The sequence below is a fragment of the Corticium candelabrum genome, chromosome 3 (genome assembly GCF_963422355.1).
Source record: "Corticium candelabrum chromosome 3, ooCorCand1.1, whole genome shotgun sequence".
NCBI classification, from domain to species: domain Eukaryota; kingdom Metazoa; phylum Porifera; class Homoscleromorpha; order Homosclerophorida; family Plakinidae; genus Corticium; species Corticium candelabrum.
Genome location: NC_085087.1, coordinates 8,813,859 through 8,836,091, shown reverse-complemented (window position 1 = coordinate 8,836,091; position 22,233 = coordinate 8,813,859). Strand labels below are relative to the sequence as shown.

General features: G+C 40.7%; 1 protein-coding gene across 1 annotated transcript; it reads right to left on the bottom strand.

The window, feature by feature from the left end:
* Window positions 1–11: 11 nt before the first annotated feature.
* Window positions 12–21,093, bottom strand: LOC134177793 (low-density lipoprotein receptor-related protein 1-like). Its single transcript, XM_062644574.1, has 38 exons — window positions 20,818–21,093; window positions 20,659–20,760; window positions 14,824–14,860; window positions 14,104–14,295; window positions 13,929–14,045; window positions 13,672–13,803; window positions 13,487–13,606; window positions 13,295–13,420; window positions 13,021–13,154; window positions 12,524–12,958; window positions 12,170–12,374; window positions 10,939–11,097; window positions 10,798–10,873; window positions 10,610–10,732; window positions 10,182–10,421; window positions 10,031–10,118; window positions 9,887–9,943; window positions 9,260–9,301; window positions 9,056–9,114; window positions 8,493–8,590; window positions 7,545–7,661; window positions 6,480–6,602; window positions 5,798–5,911; window positions 5,588–5,740; window positions 4,534–4,722; window positions 4,359–4,475; window positions 4,118–4,249; window positions 3,933–4,052; window positions 3,741–3,866; window positions 3,473–3,606; window positions 2,976–3,410; window positions 2,660–2,864; window positions 1,350–1,508; window positions 1,208–1,283; window positions 1,020–1,142; window positions 606–833; window positions 448–542; window positions 12–385 (listed from the first exon to the last, which is right to left on the bottom strand). The coding sequence occupies exons 1-38, from the start codon at window positions 20,959–20,961 to the stop codon at window positions 372–374; spliced, it is 5,346 nt and encodes a 1,781-aa protein (XP_062500558.1). The 5' UTR covers window positions 20,962–21,093; the 3' UTR covers window positions 12–371.
* Window positions 21,094–22,233: the final 1,140 nt, after the last annotated feature.

Sequence of the window (22,233 nt, the reverse complement as noted above, 5' to 3'; positions counted from 1 at the left end):
AACCACGTGACTTCATTATTATATTTTTATTTAAAATAGATGTCTTTCACACAATAATATCAATTTCTTCCTCTATGACATTCATTTTTCTACAACTAAGGTAACTTTAATATATGTCCTATTATGTACTAATTCATGTATCTTACATGCAGTCAAAAGAACTATGCTAATCTAAATGACAAACGAAATTGCTTGTTTAGTATTGACGTCACATGATCGGATGATGATGATGATGATGATGATGATGATTGGTAAACTCAACGTTATCAAGGTCAACAACACTAGACTACCAAAAGAACAAAACTATTCTCTCAAGGATTCGTCAGACAGAAGTGGAAGTAGCTGGAGTTGTATGCGTGCCATTGACCTCTTTACTGTGGTTGACCTACACAAAATGAAAACAAACATACACAATAAGAATTGTGTGTGTGTGTCACGTGACTGCACCATCTATCTCTTCAACTCCTGCCTTTGGTGGGATAACAACTGAGATAGAGTCAGAATGATACATGGGATTATCAAAGTTAATCGACAGCTTTCCTCTAAAAATTCAATAAACAACCATTTACCAACCCAACAAATGTACCCAATAATTTTGACCTCACCTCACATTCTTTATCAAGAGATTAACAAGAATGATAATAATGGCGACGACCACTAGACCACCGATGGCACCTCCTACAGAAATGGCTACTGCGTTGCTTCCTTTGCTCTGACCAACATTACCGACAACACGAGGTGGTGCAAGAGATGTGGTTGTAGAATTTTCGAATGGAAAAGTGATGGGAGAGATATCGGACTCACAGTAAACACCAGAGTAACCATCATTACAACTGAAGACAACAGACAGATGTGATACTTGGAAAATGTATTACGTGGAATGTAACAGACAGACAGACAGACACACACCACACACACACACACACACACACACACACACACACACACACACACACACACACACACACACACACAAACACACACACACACACACCAAACAGATGAGTCGTGTTACTTACATGCAGTATTGACCTTCTACTGAGATATAACATCGTCCACGGCTGTGGCATCGAGTGATGGGACAAGACACAGTCTTGCTAACAACGTCAGTGCATCGAGATCCAGTGTGGTCACTACGACATCTACAAATAAAATCAAATTGTCACCAACAGCCATCATACACTAGATAATCAATACAACAACTTACAAACATTTATTTCTGTTGCCTTCCTTCACACAATGTCCATTGTAATTACAGTAACTGTCATTACATCTTTCAACACCTAAATGCAATACAAACAAAAAATTAAAAACATGACAAGATGCTGCATATACAGAGTGTGTCTTACCAACTGAACACGTTTTTTCGTCATCCAACAAGTGGGAGCCATCGGGACAGAAACACTTGTAGTCCGACACAAAACTGGTGACACAATAATGACTGCAGGTCGCTCGATCGCAGTGATTGGGAGTGTGTTGTTGTTGTTGTTTCTGATAAACTGCAATGCCTGGAAAAGATAATTAATTGATTGTAATTGACCCTTCCTAGAATAAAGACATGCATCTCTCCAATACAATAGTCTAGTGTATTGTGAGATGCATCCCTCCAATACAATAGTCTAGTGTATTGTCAGATGCATCCCTCCATACATCACCAAAACAAGAATGAGGAACATCAAAAACAGCTTCTTGCCAGAACTCAAAATCCACATTTCCAGGGCTCCATCTTTTGTCTGGAAAATGGAAAACTGTGCGTCTGATGTCTGGGCAAATATTGTCTCTTGTCTTCCTGATAATCAACTTTCTTTTGTCCTCAATGCCGTTTCTGATACCCTCCCTTCAAATGCTAATCTTGTCCTATGGAGTAAACGTTCTTGTGTTAAATGTCCTCTAGATCAGCAACATCAAACCCTTCTTCAAGTTCTCAATAATTACCCAGTCCTCTTACAATGTCATCATTACAATCAACGTCATCACGACTCTGTTGTCAGTCTGCTCTATAATGTGGCTATTAACCATCTACCACATTAATTCAACATCTTTGCCGATTTAAAAGACTGTGAAGTAAAATTTCCATCTGACATCATTTCTACTGCATAAAGGCCTGACTGACATGTTAATTTGGAATAATCATACACTCAAATTCTATGTGATAAAACTAACATTCCCTTTTGAAACAAACTTTTTTGATGCAAACAAAAGAAAATCTAAATGGTACATACTGACTTCATCATGACCATCAAATCAAAAACCTTCACCTGTAACCAACCCAACATTCAAATTAGATCTAGAGGCTTTATTGATGCACGGAGTCTTCTTCCCTTCTTCATATCATCTCTATTCCTCCACGTCATCAACATCAACTTTTGTCAACAATCATAAAAGTGACCATTGAAGGATCATTTAAATATGGCTAATCAGAAACAATCTCTAGTTCTGTTTATTGTAGTTTAGTTATTTTAATCATACGTTACTTGTTAGAGCTTGGACTGTAATTTATGGGGCCGCGTTATTGGTAAGTGCGGTGGTCAGGTAGTAGTGAGTTGCTCCTCATATCAAGTAAATGAGTTCAAGAGTGTATTGTGAGATGCATCCCTCCAATACAATAGTCTAGTGTATTGTGACATGCATCCCTCTAATACAATACTCCACTACATACCTTGTACAGAGTCCACATCATGATCAATCATCATCAAATGTGATCCATCAAATCGATTGGCAACAAAAACTCTTCCCTTCCTCCTCGGTCCCCAATCAGACGACACGTACACCTTTTCCTCATACAACGCAATAAAGAGAGGCCGTCCAATACCACCCTGTATAATAACTCTTCGATTGTGACCCAAATAATCACAAACCTCAACCTATAGAAAACACAAACAAAGACTTATTAGACTAAGACACAACCAACGCTCTACAATTTGTGTGTGTGTGTGTGTGTGTGTGTGTGTGTATGTGTGTCCATCTTGAATTACCACTCCACGACTGCCGTCCACCCAGTAGATCCTCTGTGTTATCGTATCAACCGCTATTCCATTCGGCAACACCAATCCATCGACCACAATGTGTCTCTGTCCCGTTCCATCCATGGCGGCAGCACCGATATGCGAGTGATTCCCCCAATCAGCCCAGAACAGATACCCTCTCAATGGATCAACAGCAAGACCACGCGGCTCGTCTAACTTCATACTATCATTCACAACAACTCGACGATACGAACCATCCAATTTAGCCATAAAGATCGTACGATAAGCAGGACTAGACCAATAGATCCAGTCGTTCAAGTAGTCGACAGCAAGACCGTCAGGGCTATGAGCGCCATCCACTGTTGTGAGAATCGGTTTTGGCTCTGCACTGTTGTCCGCGGGAACTGCACATATACGATTCCTTTGGTATTCACCAAAGTAGATCTAAATCAACAAACAATTAGAAGGACAATAAACATGCAGACTAAGTGTGTATACAAACATACCGTGCCTGTACGAAAGTGGAATGCAACTGGAACGATTGACAGTCTGTCTTTGGCTAGGCCTTCAATCGACTTTGTGTTGAGATCCATTAGCTTGACATCCCAACCATCAGCGTACAACAACTTGGTATTTCCATCTGTAAGACAGACACAGTAGATAGAATTAAAGTAGACAACACACACACACACACACACACACACACACACACACACACACACACACACACACACACACACACACACACACACACACACGATACGTCAGACTGACCGTTTGCTTTGCAAGTGTGACCATCAGCCTTCAGTGTGTATCCGTTACTGCAGCTGCAGACAAAGCTACCCGGCGTGTTCACACAAAACTGTGCACAATGTCCATACGTCTGACACTCGTCCACCTCTACAGAAGACAAACTTTACGATGTAACCACATGCCATCAACACAGCAAACGACACACCCACTCACCTTCACATCCGTCGTTCGTCTTGCGATATCCTCGTGCACACGTGCATCGATACGAAGTCGGCTCATCAATACACGTTTGATCTCCCGGACATAAATTGCTGTTCAAGCATTCGTTTGTAACTATACAACAACATAGTTTTCATACATCAATGTTACTGTGTTGTTACGTGTTGATGTCAACTGACAGCAGTTTTTCTCGTCCGATCCGTCGTTGCAATGAGTTTTGTTGTCGCAAAGTTTTTTGACCGTGAGACAGTGTCCATTGCCACAACGAAACATTCCCTCGCATTCTTGCCATTTGGGTTGAGTGAGGCCACCTGAAAGGTTTCAACTTAGTTATAATACATGGAAAGAGGCAGACAAACTGATGGACAGACAGACAGTATATAATTGATTGTCATTGAGTACAACATCCCAACTACTTACAGTTAAACTCATCCGAGTTGTCTCCACAATCGTCAACCTCATTGCAGTGCTTGTCGAGAGGAACACAGTTAGAGTTAGCACAAGAAAACTGAAGTTTGGGTGGACAGTGTGGGACATCTAAAAAACAACAAAGACAACCATAATAATACATTAGAAAAATGCATGTATTCTTTACATGCACAGCCGCTTTCGTCTGAGTTGTCATGACAATCTACTATCGAGTCACATCGGTGTGACCATTGTAAACACTTGAAGCCGTCGTAGCACTGAAACTCATCATCAGCACATTGAACAATAACTGGCTGTGGAGTTGTGGGAGACAATCGAGCTTGAGCTGACGTTGGAGAAACAGAAGCAGCAAGTCCTGCAGAAACAGACCATATAAATTATTATCAACACTAACAGACAGACAAACAGATAGACAGACAAATAGATCATGGACATGCAGAGAGACAGACGGACAAACGAGCAGCAAGTCCTGCAGCAACAGACCACAGATATTATTATCAACAGACAGACAGATCTTAGACATGCAGACGGTGAATGGACGGACGGACAGACAGACAAACAAACACAGACAAACAGACAGACTAACAGACAGACGGACGGACAGACAGACGGACAAAAAGACAGATGGACAGACAGCCAGATAGACAAATACAGACAGATAGACAGACAGGCAGACAGACAAACACTGACAAACAGACAGACAGACTAACAGACAGACTGATAAACAGACAGACAGATAGACAATACAGACAGACAAACACAGACAAACAGACATTTTGGCTGTTGGGGAGAGAAAGCTGAAGACTATTTGAAGAAACTGTCACAGCTATCAAGAGACGAAGACGAAAAGCCAAATGCATCAATCTTCAAGACATACTAGAAATCTGTGTTTTCTGTGTGTCTACAACGATCAAATGCTAGAGTGATTGACAGAAAAATAAAGATTGTTTCAAGAGACAGCAACATAAACATAAATAGTTGTAGGTAGAACAAGCCCTATTGGCTTGGGTAGTATTTAGTTGCTTTGCTTAGATGGTGTATAATAGTTCAATGTTTGAAAATATATGTAATGACAGACAGACAGACAGACAGACAAATACACAGACAGAGACAGACAAACACACAGACAGACAGACAGACACAGATAGACAGACAGACCAACAGACAGACAGACAAACACAGACATGTCTATCCATCTCCATGCATGTCCATAACTGTACCCGGTGGATTACAGACGTCGCCCTCATCTATGCCCGAGTCACAATCTCTTTCGCCATCACAGATCCAATATTTAGGAATACAGTGAGGAAACGATCCAGAAGCCCTGCAATTGAACTCGTCTGTCAAGTTGCATGGTGATTTAGTTGGACGGTCTGTAAACAAAAAGAAAGAAATACAAATGGGTAATTGTGTGTGATAAGGTGACTGACAGCAGTGAGGTGGTTGTTCGTCGGAGTTGTCGAAGCAATCGCGATCGCCGTCACACACAGACGACTGGCCGATACATTCACCAGAGGTGCAATGAAAGTTGCCAGATGTACAGGCTAAATGAACCAAAACATGTCAAACAAGTGGTATTCTATTGCAGTAATATGATCGTACCGTATACTGAGTGGTAGACAAATAGGCAGAGATACACAAACAGACTGACAAACAGCCAAACAAGCAGACAGACAGAGACAAACGAACAGATAAACAAAGACACAAACAGACAGAGACAAACAGACAGACAAGCAGACAGACAGACAAACAACAAACAGACAGACAAGCAGACAAATGGACAGAAACAAGCAAACAGACAGACAGACAGACAAATAGACATATGGTGTATAATATTTCAATGTTTGAAAATATATGTATTGACAACAAACAGACAAACAAGCAGACAGACTGACAAAAGAACAGACAGACAGACAGACAGATGCAGACAAACAGAGACAAGCAGACAGACAGACAAATAGACAAACAAGCAGACAGACAGACAACTAGACAAACAGACAGACAGACAAATAGACAAACAGACAGACAAATAGATAGACAGACAGATAAATAGACAGAGACAGACAAACAGACAGACAGAGACAGACATACAGCTTTGTATTCTATTCAAACCTCCACACAGAGACACTCTCTCATCAGATCCATCGTCACAGTCGTGTGTTCCATCACACACCCATTTTCTGTCTATGCATGGATGACCGATTTCACACCGAAACCATTTTTTAGGATCACATTCTACACAACATGCACACACACACACAAATATATAATACTAACTGTCCTGTAAGGATGCACTTTATTAAAAATTTAAAATAAACAATTATTAATTAAAAATTTAAAAAATAATTAAAAGATTAATAAATAAATGAATTATTAAAAATAAGTAAAACATATTATAAAAATTGGTAAAAATTAAAAAATTAAAAATAAAAAGTAATTAAAAAATTATAATACATAAATTAAAAATTAAAAAATAAAAATAATTAAAAAATTATAATACATAAATTAAAAATTAAAACAAAAATAAAAATAATTACAAAATAAAATAAATAAATAATTACAAAATAAATAATTTATAAAAAATAATTTATAAAAAAATAAATTAAAATTTCAAAAAATAAGTAATAAAAAAATAAATTTAAAGTTTTAAAAAAATAATAAATAATAAAAAATAAAAATACATAATTAAAAAATAACTAATTAATTAAAAATAAATAAATAATTAATTAAAAATAAAAGTAATTTTAAAAATAAAATAAATAATTAAAAAAATTATTAATTAATTAAAAAATAAAAATAAATTAAAAATAAATAATTAAGAATAAAAATAATTAAAAAATAAAAAATTTAAAATAAATAAATAATTAAAATAAATCAAATATAATATAATAATAAACTAATAAAAATTACATTACGTCTATTACATTACTATGTTAATTATTTATCTGATTATTTTATTATTGTCATGTGAATTATACTAAACTGTTTCAAGTACAGTCAGTCTATTACACAACTATTCCAAATTCTCTTTACTACACAGCAAGAAGGAATGCATGGCTTGCTGTCAAGCCACCAGCTCACACAACAAGCTCACAAAAACCCACACAAAAAAGCTCACACAAGAAACTCACACAACAAACTCACACAACAAACTCACTAGAAGTAGTCCGGTCTTACCGTCACAGAAACTTTCATCTGATCCGTCATCACAATCCTCGCCACCGTCACAAATCCACGAGCGAGCCAAACACAGATCGCCGCATTTGAAGAAAAGATCCGGTCGGTTGTGGCAAACTAGACACAGAGAAACGAATGGAATCCCGGATGTCCACAAGCAAAAGAACGAATGGAATCCCGGATGTGTACAGGATATCAAGTCAAAGAACGAATAAAATCCGAATGTCGATCGGATATCAAGTAAAAGTAGCTGCCCATAAGAAAACAAACTAAGCAGGTGGTGATATCAAGCGTGAGAACCTAGTGCCGCATCAAACTCGACAAAAACGCGAATCGAATTTCTCGCAATGCGTCGTGCACAATCGCCTTCCAACGCGCCGTTAGACCTACCGGCTGCACGCGCTGCGACAAAATCGCAATAAACTGATTGTAATCGTATGCGTTAGCGGTCTAGAAATTAGAATTTTGGAGCCGATGACAAATAGGAGCGTCGAGAATTGATCCAACAACAGATGAGACGTCATGTGTGACGGAGGCTTCCAGCCCGACGTCCAACAGCGTCGACCGACTGTGCGGCACGGAGTTGCAACAGAGAGAGCGAAGAGCGGGAAAACAGCTGTGTTTTGGGTCGCTGCCAACTTCGCCACGTGCCAAGAAATTGTAACCGAAATTCACTGACGGTACAAATTCGTGCGTCGCTGCTCGAGCTAGCGGCTACGGCGCGTACGGAATGAATCGGACGGCGCGAATTTCGACGCGGCGAGAAAATTTCGACGCTGGAGCGTCGGGAATGTTTCGAATCGCGACGCGACGAGTCAAAAAATGTGCGCGATGATTTTTACTAGCGTGTCCGCGTCGTGGAACGAACTTTTATCAAATTTTTCGCCAACAATTTGAGTGCGAAAGTTTTCGTTGACGAAGAGAAGTAAAACGTGTATTTAAAGATACCTGAGCCGCTGGTTGTCGACACTTGAAGGAGGATGAGTGTAACGAGCGTAGCTGCACACCTCATGGCTAACGCACGTGAGCAGAAAGGATCCCAACGTCTTCACGCTTGACGAACGCAGTAGCTAGACTGGCGGAGACTACTCTACGGTCGTACTAATAGGGTTACTTATCGACCAATCAGAGCGCGTGATTGGGTTTGGAGGATGAAACGTCGCGCTTCATTGGTCGGAAAGCCCGCCTAGGGCACTGGCAAGTCGCCAGCGTTATTCTGCCAAAACAACTGCTGATTGGCTCAACAAACTCCCCAAGAGTGACACACGCTTACAAACAAACATAACCAGAAGTCAATTCAGTTCGTTTAGAGTGAGCTTTTCGCAAAGCAGTCCACCACTTAATGTGGTGTCCTTCTTTTACGCTCGTAGCTAATTATCAGCATGTACAGATATTTACGTCCAAGTTTCTGGTATTTACTCTTTTGTACACGTTAATTAAGGGTAGTGGTGTGTACATGCAATCTTGTGGATGTCCAAAGTCAAATAATTCCGGATATTATAACTGGATACATTCTCCTAATAACTTTAAATGGTACACTTTTATCCCAAGCAAACCCAATGAGACAAATCTTGAGTATGGGTGTGAAACACCACAACATTTATTCAAAGAAATACAATACAACAGTTCAACTGCAACACATGGAACCACTCACCACATTCTTCTGTTCATCATCAGCTGTTGCTGTAAATAGAATTCAATGATTTCATCATAACCCTGATATTCAATTCAATGCTGTGATGTCTCTCCCACTCATTCTAACATAACAGTAACACATCAATAACAATAAATCCTTCCAATTTCATTCACAAACGACATTTCACTCAACACGCGCTCTCAATACAATCACTACACACACCACATCTCATCAACACAGTCCGCAATCCTCTACCTTGTCTGCTTACCACAAGATGACCTTTTTCGTCTTGACGTCTGGGGCGTGGGATTAGGCACGCAACATCTAGATGGTAATCTTTAGTACGCGCGCTACTCCACGTGCCTGGAAACGTTTCTATCGCGCGCATTACTCATTAGAGAACCACGTGACTTTATTATATTTTTATTTAAAATAGATGTCTTGCACACAATAATATCAATTTCTTTCTCTAACATTCATTTTTCTACAATTAAGGTAACTTGTGTGTCCTATTATGTACTAATTCATGTATCTTACATGCAGTCAAAAGAACTATGCTAATTTAAATGGCAAACGAAATTGCTTGTCAGTATTGATGTCACGTGATCAGATGATGATGATGATGATTGGTAAACTCAACGTTTTCAAGGTCAACAACACTAGACTACCAAAGGAACAAAATTATTCTCTCAAGGATTCGTCAGACAGAAGTGGAAGTAGCTGGAGCTGTATGCGTGCCATTGACCTCTTTACTGTGGTTGACCTACACAAAATGAAGACAAACATACACAATAAGAATTGTGTGTGTGTGTGTGTGTGTGTGTGTGTGTCACGTGACTGCACCATCTACCTCTTCAACTCCTGACTTTGGTGGGATAACAACTGAGCTAGAGTCAGAATGGTACATGGGATTGTCAAAGTTAATCGACAGCTTGCCTCTAAAAATTCAATAAACAACCATTTACCAACCCAACAAATATACCCAATAATTTTGACCTCACCTCACATTCTTTACCAAGAGAATAACAAGAATGATAATAATTGCGACGACCACTAGACCACCGATGGCACCTCCTACAGAAATGCCTACTGCATTGCTTCCTTTGTTCTGACCGACATTACCGACAACACGAGGTGGTGCAGGAGATGTGGTTGTAGAAGTGGTTGTAGAAGTTTCAAATGGAGAAGTGATGGGGGAGATATTGGACTCACAGTAGACACCAGAGTAACCATCATTACAACTGAAGACAACAGACAGATGTGATACTTGGAAAGTAACAGACAGACAGACAGACAGACAGACAGACAGACAGACAAGCAAGCACACACACACACCACACACACACACACACACACACACACACACACACACACACACACACACACACACACACACACACACACCAAACAGATGAGTCGTGTTACTTACATGCAGTATTGAACTCCTACTAAGATATAACATCGTCCACGGCTGTTGCATCGAGTGATGGGACAAGACACAGTCTCGCTAACAACGTCAGTGCATCGAGATCCAGTGCGGTCACTACGACATCTACAAATAAAATCAAATTGTCACCAACAGCCATCATACACTAGATAATCAATACAACAACTTACAAACATTTATTTGTGTTGCCTTCCTTCACACAATGTCCATTGTAATTACAGTAACTGTCATTACATCTTTCAACACCTAAATGCAATAGAAACAAAAAATTGAAAACGTGACAAGATGCTGCATATACAGAGTTGTCTTACCAACTGAACATGTTTTTTCGTCATTCAACAAGTGGGAGCCATCGGGACAGAAACACTTGTAGTCCGACACAAAACTGGTGACACAATAATGACTGCAGTTCGCTCGATCGCAGTGATTGGAAGTGTGTTGTTGTTGTTGTTTCTGATAAACTGCAATGCCTGGAAAAGATAATTACTTGATTGTAATTGACCCTTCCTAGAATAAAGAAGACATGCATCTCTCCAATACAATAGTCTAGTGTATTGTCAGATGCATCCCTCCATACATCACCAAAACAAGAAAGAATGAGGAACATCAAAAACAGCTTCTTGCCAGAACTCAAAATCCACATTTCCAGGGCTCCATCTTTTGTCTGGAAAACTGTGCATCTGATGTCTGGACAAATACTGTCTCTTGTCTTCCTGATAATTAACTTTCTTTTGTCCTCAATGCCGTTTCTGATAACCTCCCTTCAAATGCTAATCTTGTCCTATGGAGTAAACGTTCTTGTGTTAAATGTCCTCTAGATCAGCAACATCAAACCCTTCTTCAAGTTCTCAATAATTACCCAGTCCTCTTACAATGTCATCATTACAATCAACGTCGTCACGACTCTGTTGTCAGTCTGCTCTATAATGTGGCTATTAACCATCTACCACATTAATTCAACATCTTTGCCGATTTAAAAGACTGTGAAGTAAAATTTCCATCTGACATCATTTCTACTGCATAAAGGCCTGACTGACATGTTAATTTGGAATAATCATACACTCAAATTCTATGTGATAAAACTAACATTCCCTTTGAAACAAACTTTTTTGATTCAAACAAAAAAATCTAAACGATATATACTGACTTCATCATGATCATCAAATCAAAAACCTTCACCTGTAACCAACCCAACATTCAAATTAGATCTAGAGGCTTTATTGATGCACGGAGTCTTCTTCCCTTCTTCATATCATCTCTATTCCTCCACGTCATCAACATCAACTTTTGTCAACAATCATAAAAGTGACCATTGAAGGATCATTTAAATATGGCTAATCAGAAACAATCTCTAGTTCTGTTTACTGTAGTTTAGTTATTTTAATCATACGTTACTTGTTAGAGCTTGGACTATAACTTATGGGGCCGCGTTATTGGTAAGTGCGGTGGTCAAGTAGTAGTGAGTTGCTCCTCATATCAAATAAATGAGTTCAAGCGTGTATTGTGAGATGCATCCCTCTAATACAATACTCCACTACATACCTTGTACAGAGTCCACATCATGATCAATCGTCATCAAATGTGATCCATCAAATCGATTGGCAACAAAAACTCTTCCCTTCCTCATCGGTCCCCAATCAGACGACACGTACACCTTTTCCTCATACAACGCAATAAAGAGAGGCCGTCCAATACCACCCTGTATAATAACTCTTCGATTGTGACCCAAATAATCACAAACCTCAACCTATAGAAAACACAAACAAAGACTTATTAGACTAAGACACAACCAATGCTCTACAATTTGTGTGTGTGTGTGTGTGTGTGTGTGTGTGTGTGTGTGTGTGTGTGTGTGTGTGTGTGTGTGTGTGTGTATGTGTGTCCATCTTGACTTACCACTCCACGATTGCCGTCCACCCAGTAGATCCTCTGTGTTATCGTATCAACCGCTATTCCATTCGGCAACACCAATCCATCCACCACAATGTGTCTCTGTCCCGTTCCATCCATAGCAGCAGCACCGATATGCGAGTGATTCCCCCAATCAGCCCAGAACAGATACCCTCTCAATGGATCAACAGCAAGACCACGCGGCTCGTCCAACTTCATACTCTCATTCACGACAACTCGACGATACAAACCATCCAATTTAGCCATAAAGATCGTACGATAAGCAGGACTAGACCAATAGATCCAGTCGTTCAAGTAGTCAACAGCAAGACCGTCAGGGCTATGAGCGCCATCCACTGTTGTGAGAATCGGTTTTGGCTCTGCACTGTTGTCCGCGGGAACTGCACATATACGATTCCTTTGGTATTCACCAAAGTAGATCTAAATCAACAAACAATTAGAAGGACAATAAACGTGCAGACTACGTGTGTATACAAACATACCATGCCTGTACGGAAGTGGAATGCAACTGGAATGACTGATAGTCTGTCTTTGGCTAGGCCTTCAATCGACTTTGTGTTGAGATCCATTAGCTTGACATCCTGACCATCAGCGTACAACAACTTGGCATTTCCATCTGTAAGACAGACACAATAGATAGAATTAAAGTAGACACAACACACACACACACACACACACACACACACACACACACACACACACACACACACACACACACACACACACACACACACACACACGATAGGTCAGACTGACCGTTTGCTTTGCATGTGTGACCATCAGCCTTCAGTGTGTATCCGTTACTGCAGCTGCAGACAAAGCTACCCGGCGTGTTCACACAAAACTGTGCACAATGTCCATACGTCTGACACTCGTCCACCTCTACAGAAGACAAACTTTACGATGTAACCACATGCCATCAACACAGCAAACGACACACCCACTCACCTTCACATCCGTCGTTCGTCTTGCGATATTCTCGTGCACACGTGCATCGATACGAAGTCGGCTCGTCAATACACTTTTGATCTCCCGGACATGAATTGCTGTTCAAGCATTCGTTTGTAACTATACAACAACATAGTTTTCATACATCAATGTTACTGTGTTGTTACGTGTTGATGTCAACTGACAGCAGTTTTTCTCGTCCGATCCGTCGTTGCAATGAGTTTTGTTGTCGCAAAGTCTTTTGAACGTCAGACAGTGTCCATTGCCACAACGAAACATTCCCTCGCATTCTTGCCATTTGGGTTGAGTGAGGCCACCTGAAAGGTTTCAACTTAGTTGTAATACATGGAAAGAGGCAGACAAACTGATGGACAGACAGACAGACACACAGGCAGACAGTATATAATTGATTGTCATTGAGTACAACATCCCAACTACTTACAGTTAAACTCATCCGAGTTGTCTCCACAATCGTCAACCTCATTGCAGTGCTTGTCGAGAGGAACACAGTTAGAGTTAGCACAAGAAAACTGAAGTTTGGGTGGACAGTGTGGGACATCTAAAAAACAACAAAGACAACCATAATAATACATTAGAAAAATGCATGTATTCTCTACATGCACAGCCGCTTTCGTCTGAGTTGTCATGACAATCTACTATCGAGTCACATCGGTGTGACCATTGTAAACACTTGAAGCCGTCGTAGCACTGAAACTCATCATCAGCACATTGAACAATAACTGGCTGTAGAGTTGTGGGAGACGATCGAGCTTGAGCTGACTTTGGAGAAACAGAAGAAGCAGCAAGTCCTGCAGAAACAGACCATATAAATTATTATCAACACTAACAGACAGACAAACAGACAGACAGACAGACAAATAGATCATGGACATGCAGAGAGACAAACGGACAAAGAGCAGCAAGTCCTGCAGCAACAGACCACACATATTATTATCAACACAGACAGACAGATCTTAGACATGCAGACGGTAAATGGACGGACAGACAGACAGACAAACAAACACAGACAGACAGACAGACTGATAGACAGACAGACAGACGGACGAAAAGACAGATGGACGGACAGACAGACAGCCAGATAGACAGACAGACAGACAGACAAACACTGACAAACAGACAGACAAACACTGACAAACAGACAGACAGACTAACAGACAGACTGATAAACAGACAGACGGACGAACAGACAAACAGATAGACAATACAGACAGATAGACAGACAGACATTTTGGCTGTTGGGGAGAGAAAGCTGAAGACTATTTGAAGAAACTGTCACAGCTATCAAGAGACGAAGACGAAAAGCCAAATGCATCAACCTTCAAGACATACTGGAGATCTGTGTTTTCTGTGTGTCTACAACGATCAAATGCTAGAGTGATTGACAGAAAAATAAAGAAGATTGTTTCAAGAGACAGCAACATAAACATAAATAGTTGTAGGTAGAACAAGCCCTATTGGCTTGGGTAGTATTTAGTTGCTTTGCTTAGATGGTGTATAATAGTTCAATGTTTGAAAATATATGTAATGACAGACAGACAGACAGACAGACAGACAAATACACAGACAGACAGACAGATAGACAGACGAACAGACACAGACAGACAGACAGACAGACAGACAGACAGACAGACAGACAGACACACACACACACACACACACACACACACACACACACACACACACACACACACACAGACAGACAGACACAGATAGACAAATACACAGACAGACAGACAGACAGACAGACGAATGGAATCCCGGATGTCCACAAGCAAAAGAACGAATGGAATCCCGGATGTGTACAGGATATCAAGTCAAAGAACGATTAAAATCCGAATGTCGATCGGATATCAAGTAAAAGTAGCTGCTCATAAGAAAACAAACTAAGCAGGTGGTGATATCAAGCGTGAGAACCTAGTGCCGCATCAAACTCGACAAAAAACGCGAATCGAATTTCTCGCAATGCGTCGTGCACAGTCGCCTTCCAACGCGCCGTTAGACCTACCGGCTGCACGCGCTGCGACAAAATCGCAATAAACTGATTGTAATCGTATGCGTTAGCGGTCTAGAAATTAGAATTTGGAGCCGATGACAAAATAGAAGCGTCGAGAATTGATCCAACAACAGATGAGACGTCATGTGTGACGGAGACTTCCAGTCCGACGTCCAACAGCGTCGACCGACTGTGCGGCACGGAGTTGCAACAGAGAGAGCGAAGAGCGGGAAAACAGCTGTGTTTTGGGTCGCTGCCAACTTCGCCACGTGCCAAGAAATTGTAACCGAAATTCACTGACGGTACAAATTCGTGCGTCGTTGCTCGAGCTAGCGGCTGCGGCGCGTACGGAATGAATCGGACGGCGCGAATTTCGACGCGGCGAGAAAATTTCGACGTCGGAATGCGACGCGGCGACGAAATTTCGACGCTGGAGCATCGGGAATGTTTCGAATCGCGACGCGACGAGTGAAAAAATGTGCGCGATGATTTTTACTAGCGTGTCCGCGTCGTGGAACGAATTTTTATCGAATTTTTCGCCAACAATTTGGGTGCGAAAGTTTTTGTTGACGAAGAGAAGTAAAACGTGTATTTAAAGATACCTGAGCCGCTGGTTGTCGACACTTGAAGGAGGATGAGTGTAACGAGCGTAGCTGCACACCTCATGGCGAACGCACGTGAGCAGAAAGGATCCGAACGTCTGCACGCTAGACGAACGCAGTAGCTAGACTGGCGGAGACTACTCTACGGTCGTACGTACTAATAGGGTTACTTATCGACCAATCAGAGCGCGTGATTGGGTCTCGAGGGTGAAACGTCGCGCTGTCGTTGGTCGGAAAGCCCGCCTAGGGCACTGGCAAGTCGTCAGCGTTAGTTAAGCCTGGTTCACAATATGACGCCGACGCTGAGTTGAGCGTCAAACTTCAAAGAAACCGCCTCGACGTCGGCAGCATCCTTTAGCCTCGGCCTCCCAGACCCGTGTAGCGCCGATACAAAATCGTCCTCCACGGGTCTGGGATGGTACCGCCTCTTCTCAATATATTGCGGTTGGTTCTCAATATATTGCGGTTGATACACAGGGTTATCAAAGTTGACCGAACCTTTCCCTCTAATCAAATTAACCAAACAATCAATCAGCACAAGACACAAAAAATCACATTACGTGACAAATCAAAAACTACAAACACAGACTTACTTCAAATTTCGTACTAGAAGAATGACGACAATGATGATAATCGCTATGACAACAAGACCACAAAAGGCACCTCCCACAGCAACAGCTACTGAATTCCCAACTGATGTTCCCTCTCTGAATGTGAGCACTTCAGAGAGGGAACATCAGTTGCTTCAACTACTCGTCCATCACCACTGGTCACTAGACTGCACTTTGTGCCGTGAGCTAGAAACAGGTGGCAATGTTTTAGTCGTTCAGCAAACAAGTTTTCTCTCCATTCTGAGGCAAGAAATGTTACTATATTTCTTTGTTGGAATTGACCGACAGAAACTTCTTCCATTGCAGAGGACATTTTTTAGACCGAGTGTCAATTTTGATCTTCAGGAGCCCCTGTCGACCTCTTGACCTCCTTTCACACGTTTTTATGCTCAGATCTGGATATTGGTCCGTCACAAAGTCAACTCTTTTATAACCTTGTGCAGTTATCTTATCAAAGATCATAATTGCCAAGTTGTGGAAAGTAGTTGGTGGACTGGTAATATTTCAGTAAAATAGCCATCGCATCAATCATCACTGCCACATTAGGTAAAATTTGTTCAACATGTAAAGTGTTATTTTCCATACATTCCATTAATTTTGCCTTGTTTGTTTTTACCAGACTCCCGTCAACAGAAGCAAGTAACCATGGCATTGGACCGAGTTCGTATCGAAGAACGTCTTTGATGTCGAGAGCACGGTTTTGTGCCACAATTAGAAGTCGTGCAAACAGGTCACGGTCTGCTCGTACTATCACTTCACGTCCAGTGATTTTAATTGAAGAGAAGAAAATGTTTTCAAATTTAGTTTATTAATTAATCGGATCATAAAATAGCACATCTGATGATGACAGACGAGACTTCACAAACTCAATGAATTTAGTGTCACCGATTGGATGGGCTTCAGTGAGATCGCGTTGAACATCTTCGTCTGCTACAACGCCAGATACGATATTATAGAGAGTAGACCCATTCTCCGGAAAAACAGTCGAAACAGCCAAAAACGTTTTCATTAGACTCTCAACGCATATTTTGTCTTTCGCAATTCGACTGGGTGAGCAGTCTTGATGATTGGTGGTCTCTGTAGATTCTAGACCTGCCATTTCTCGACATCTGCTTGTAATTGCTGCTCTCTGATGAGCATTGATCATCCAGCGTTGGACAGCATTTGGGTTTCGCACTGAAACCTATGATTCCTCCTTTGGTTTTTGTATGTCAATTGACCGTTTGTTCGATGGTTTGATCGACTGCTACCTGACTAAATGGGACGTGACTTCACTGAACGCCAAATTCTCCATCCAAATTTTTTTGTAAACTTCAGGATGAGAGACAGGCAACGTCATCATTTGGCACCAGTAGAGTGATAAGTTCCTGCTGTAGTTTATACGGTCATACGCTAAAAACCATCGAAGCATTTGCCGTATGCAGTCAAGGTGAAGACGCCAATCGCCCAATCTTGTTGCTTGAATAAAAATTCAGCAAACACGTTAACCATAGAAATATACATTAGCCAATTAAAATTTGGCGACAGGGTTTTGCAGCTCTGAGAAGTATTGAGTAAATTTGTCTTTCAATGCAATAAACTCAGGGAGACACAGCAGCTCATCTAGGTTTTCTGTATGGAAACCGGAGCATCTAAATGATTTGCAGACCTCATTGACGGTTACCAATATCGTATCCAGGATGAGTCATCATCACACATGATCTCACATCCGGGTTGAATAATCTCACAATCGCCTCGTGTTGTCGTTCCACATCCGTATTCGACATTATTTCGTTACATCATTACATCAACTATGTTTGTACTCGTATACCAGACAAATTTCATAAGCGTGCGTTGCATGTAAGTGAGTTTGCAGTTGCTTGGTTGTCATTATATACGGGACCTTTCCTTAGAAAACGGGTTAGTTTCAAAACGAGAACTTGGGACACCGGTAAGTAAACAAAAACACTACAAAAATGTTTCTAAAAATACATAACAGCAGTTGCACATGTCAAAACTAACTCGTACTCTCGGCTGCAACAAAAGCACACGAAAGAAACAACTTTTGTGGGATGGGCCCCCGGGACTAAAAGCTTTATTGAGAGGATTTGGATCTAAGCATATTCTAATGTGATTGTTTGGCTTCCGAACCACAACCATGTGCGACACCCATTTCGTTGGTGCTTCCTGTTTCTCAATTATTTTCAGCCTTTCCAGTCTCTCTAATTCTGATTTCAGCTTAAGTGTCATTGCAACAGCAACTCTTCAGACTGGTAACTGTACTGGTTGCACAGTCTCGTCAACTTCAAATTGCAACTTCTCGCCCAGTCGACCTACTTCACCCTCAAATACATTCTTGAATCTTGCAGTCAGATCTGCCAATGTCAGTCCTGGGTGATCAATATCTCTTTGTTGCTGGTCTCTCCTCTGTTCCTCCATTGCTCGTATCTTGTCATACTTGATTTCTACTAACCCCATTTGCTGTACAGACCTAGCTCCGATGATAGAGGATGTCACCCCTTCAACAACAAAGCTGCCCCTGTACTTCTTGTGATTCTTCAGGTTTCATAGAGAAATATTGCATTTGCCTTCTGCTTTGAGCTTGGTCTTGCTAAACATAAACAATTGTTGCTCTGTGGGCTCAATTTTTGTTCCTGGTGGCGCATCTTCTTTCCGAATGACATTACAAGTTGCCCCAGTGTCTAACTGAAACTTGACGTTTGTTCCACCCACTTTCATCAATGAAAATATCTTTCTGATACCCTTGTACAGAATTGATTGACACCTTCTTCCTGAATAAGAGTCAATGACAACATATCGTCTTCATCACTACTCTGTTGTGTGCAATGAACTGCTTTCTTGTCTGCTGTGTCTGATCTACATTTCTTCGCGAAATAAGTCATCTTGCTGCTCTTGCTACATTTCTTCCCGTTTGCTGGACAGTTATCTCGTCCTCTTGCATGTTTCAATTCACAGTAACTGCACTCGTATCTGGACTTCTCGGGTGTTCTTGGTTGTCCTGCTGTCTTCCTAGGCTTGGACTTCACCGTCTTCTTGAAGCGTCTAACTACATGTACATCATCATCTCCATTCGCTCCCATATCCTTCATTCGTTTCACAGTTGCTTCATGGGCTCTACACACGTCTACGCAGGATGTTAAAGTCAACCCCTTCTTCTGAAGCAATTGCTTCCTCAGGCTATCATCGAGGACTCCAAAGCAATTTTGTCCCTTGACATTTCATCAGTTTTATCTCCAAACTGACATCTGTGCGCCATTTCCTTTACTACGGTTAGGAAAGTATCAAACGTCTCGCCTGGCTGTTGTTGTCTCCTATCCATGACAAATCTCTCATACGTCACGTTTCTTTCTCCAATGCAGTGGGCCTCCATTAGTTCCAATATCTTGGCCATCTCTCTCTTCTCTGCATTGTTCGCGAACGGCAAGCTGTTATATATGCTCAGTCCTGCATGCCCGATGCAAGTTATGAATGTCGCCAGACAGTAATCATCTGTCTGGGAATTGAGACACGCCACTATCTCATAGAAATTCCAAACCTGCTGCCAGTCTCTCCAGTTCTGGGATAACAATCCTTTCGTTCTGAGTGGTCCTGGCATCGGTACTGTCGCTTGTTCTATGACTGTGCCTGTGACTGCAGCTGGCTCCATAGCGTGTGCGTCAACTTGCGTCTCGAGTGCGGCGGGGACCTCTAGCTCATGCTCATCGCCTGACATGTTGTGTCGATTGTTCTGCTCTTGTCGCAAGTCAATACAACACTCCTGACACCATGTAATGTGTTATACGTCTATATTTCACTAGGAGAAGCAACGCCTACAGTCTACTAGTAGTCTAGTCTAGTGTCCCGTATACTCATACTACATAGTCTACCCTACAACATCATTTAAATCTCATTCTCTTCATTCATTCATTCACTATCAACACTTACCCATTCACTATCAACACTTACCAAAATATAATCAGTTCTGCTTACATTTGCCCCTCTACACAACAAAAGCTCAACTAATGACTTGGAGCCATTATCACAAGCTTCCATCAGTACAGTCAATCCCTACATTAGAGGGAATTGTTATCAACAATATAACGAGTCACTCAATCAATAACATACACAATAATTACACGCATTAACTTCAGCTCCTACAACCAAAAGTCGTTCAACCTCATCACGTGACTTGCTCCTCACACCGTCCAGTAGTTGGCTATTCAATGCTGTGATGTCTCTCCCACTCATTCTAACATAACAGTAACACATCAATAACAATAAATCCTTCCAATTTCATTCACAAACGACAATTTCACTCAACACGCGCTCTCAATACAATTATGGCGCGCCATGTGTGTCAAAAGTCGATTCGTCGGCTCATTGATGTCGTTTCGTCGGCTGGTTGATGTTGATTCGTCGGCTGGTTGATGTCGTTTCGTCGGCTGGTTGATGTCGTTTCGTCGGCTCATTGATGTCAGTGGGTGGCCTCAGGGTGCGTGACCATTTCGTCCATTCCATTTTCAACAATTGAATAAATATTGAATTAGAAATTGAAAATAGCCTAGAAGTTGCTTGTAATCTCAATATTCAATTCTATTAAAAATTAAAATTGACTGATTGACAAACTATAATTATCTGCGGATTATAATAAATATTGAAAACATACTTAATTTCTAAACAATTTTCTATTTCAATTCAATGCAATATTGAAATTGCAAGCACGTTAGTTTAATTTTCAATGTTAAATTCAATAATCAATTTAAACTTAATTTAATTTTAAATTTTATTTTTATTTTAAATTTAAATTTTAAAAATTAAATTTTGAATTTTGAATTTGCATGGCCAATTGGTCCATTCCATTTTTAATTTTTGAGACAAATTAAAAATTGAATGTCAAATTAAAAATTGACTGGCGTTGTTTGCTCTTACCTGCGAATTTTCAACACTTGCTGTGTCCACTGTGGACTCGCCCCCCCCCCCCGCCACACGCGGGGAAGTCCCTAAAGGCTGTATAAAGGCTTTCTTATAACAGGCACCCTAGTGGATACAACAAGCTACGACGTGTTAATTAACATGCGTACATCTCTAGACAACAATGTTTACAACAACGTGTAGAGGTGCCTGTACAGGCCTGTAAGAACCTTATCATAACACAAAGTGTTTACCTGTGAATTGTTGATCTGTTGTATCCACTAAGGTTAGTGCCTCTAGGGACTTCCCCGCGTGTGGCGGGGGCCCGCGTCCACAGTGGACACAGCAAGTGTTGAAAATTCGCAGGTAAAAACAAACAACGCCAGTCAATTTTTAATTTGACATTCAATTTTTAATTTGTCTCAAAAATTAAAAATGGAATGGACAAATTGGCCATGCAAATTCAAAATTCAAAATTTAATTTTTAAAATTTAAATTTAAAATAAAAATAATTTAAAATTAAATTAAATTTAAATTGATTATTGAATTTAACATTGAAAATTAAACTAACGTGCTTGCAATTTCAATATTGCATTGAATTGAAATAGAAAATTGTTTAGAAATTAAGTA

Excerpts from the sequence above, each read along its gene's own strand:
- LOC134177793 (XM_062644574.1), bottom strand. The coding sequence starts at position 20,961 with ATGTGTTACTGTTATGTTAGAATGAGTGGGAGAGACATCACAGCATTG. Across the intron at positions 10,119-10,181 it reads CTCTTGGTAAAGAATGTGAG|AGGCAAGCTGTCGATTAACT; the intron begins GTGAGGTCAAAA and ends TTGAATTTTTAG. Across the intron at positions 3,411-3,472 it reads TCCACTTTCGTACAGGCACG|ATCTACTTTGGTGAATACCA; the intron begins GTATGTTTGTAT and ends TTGTTGATTTAG.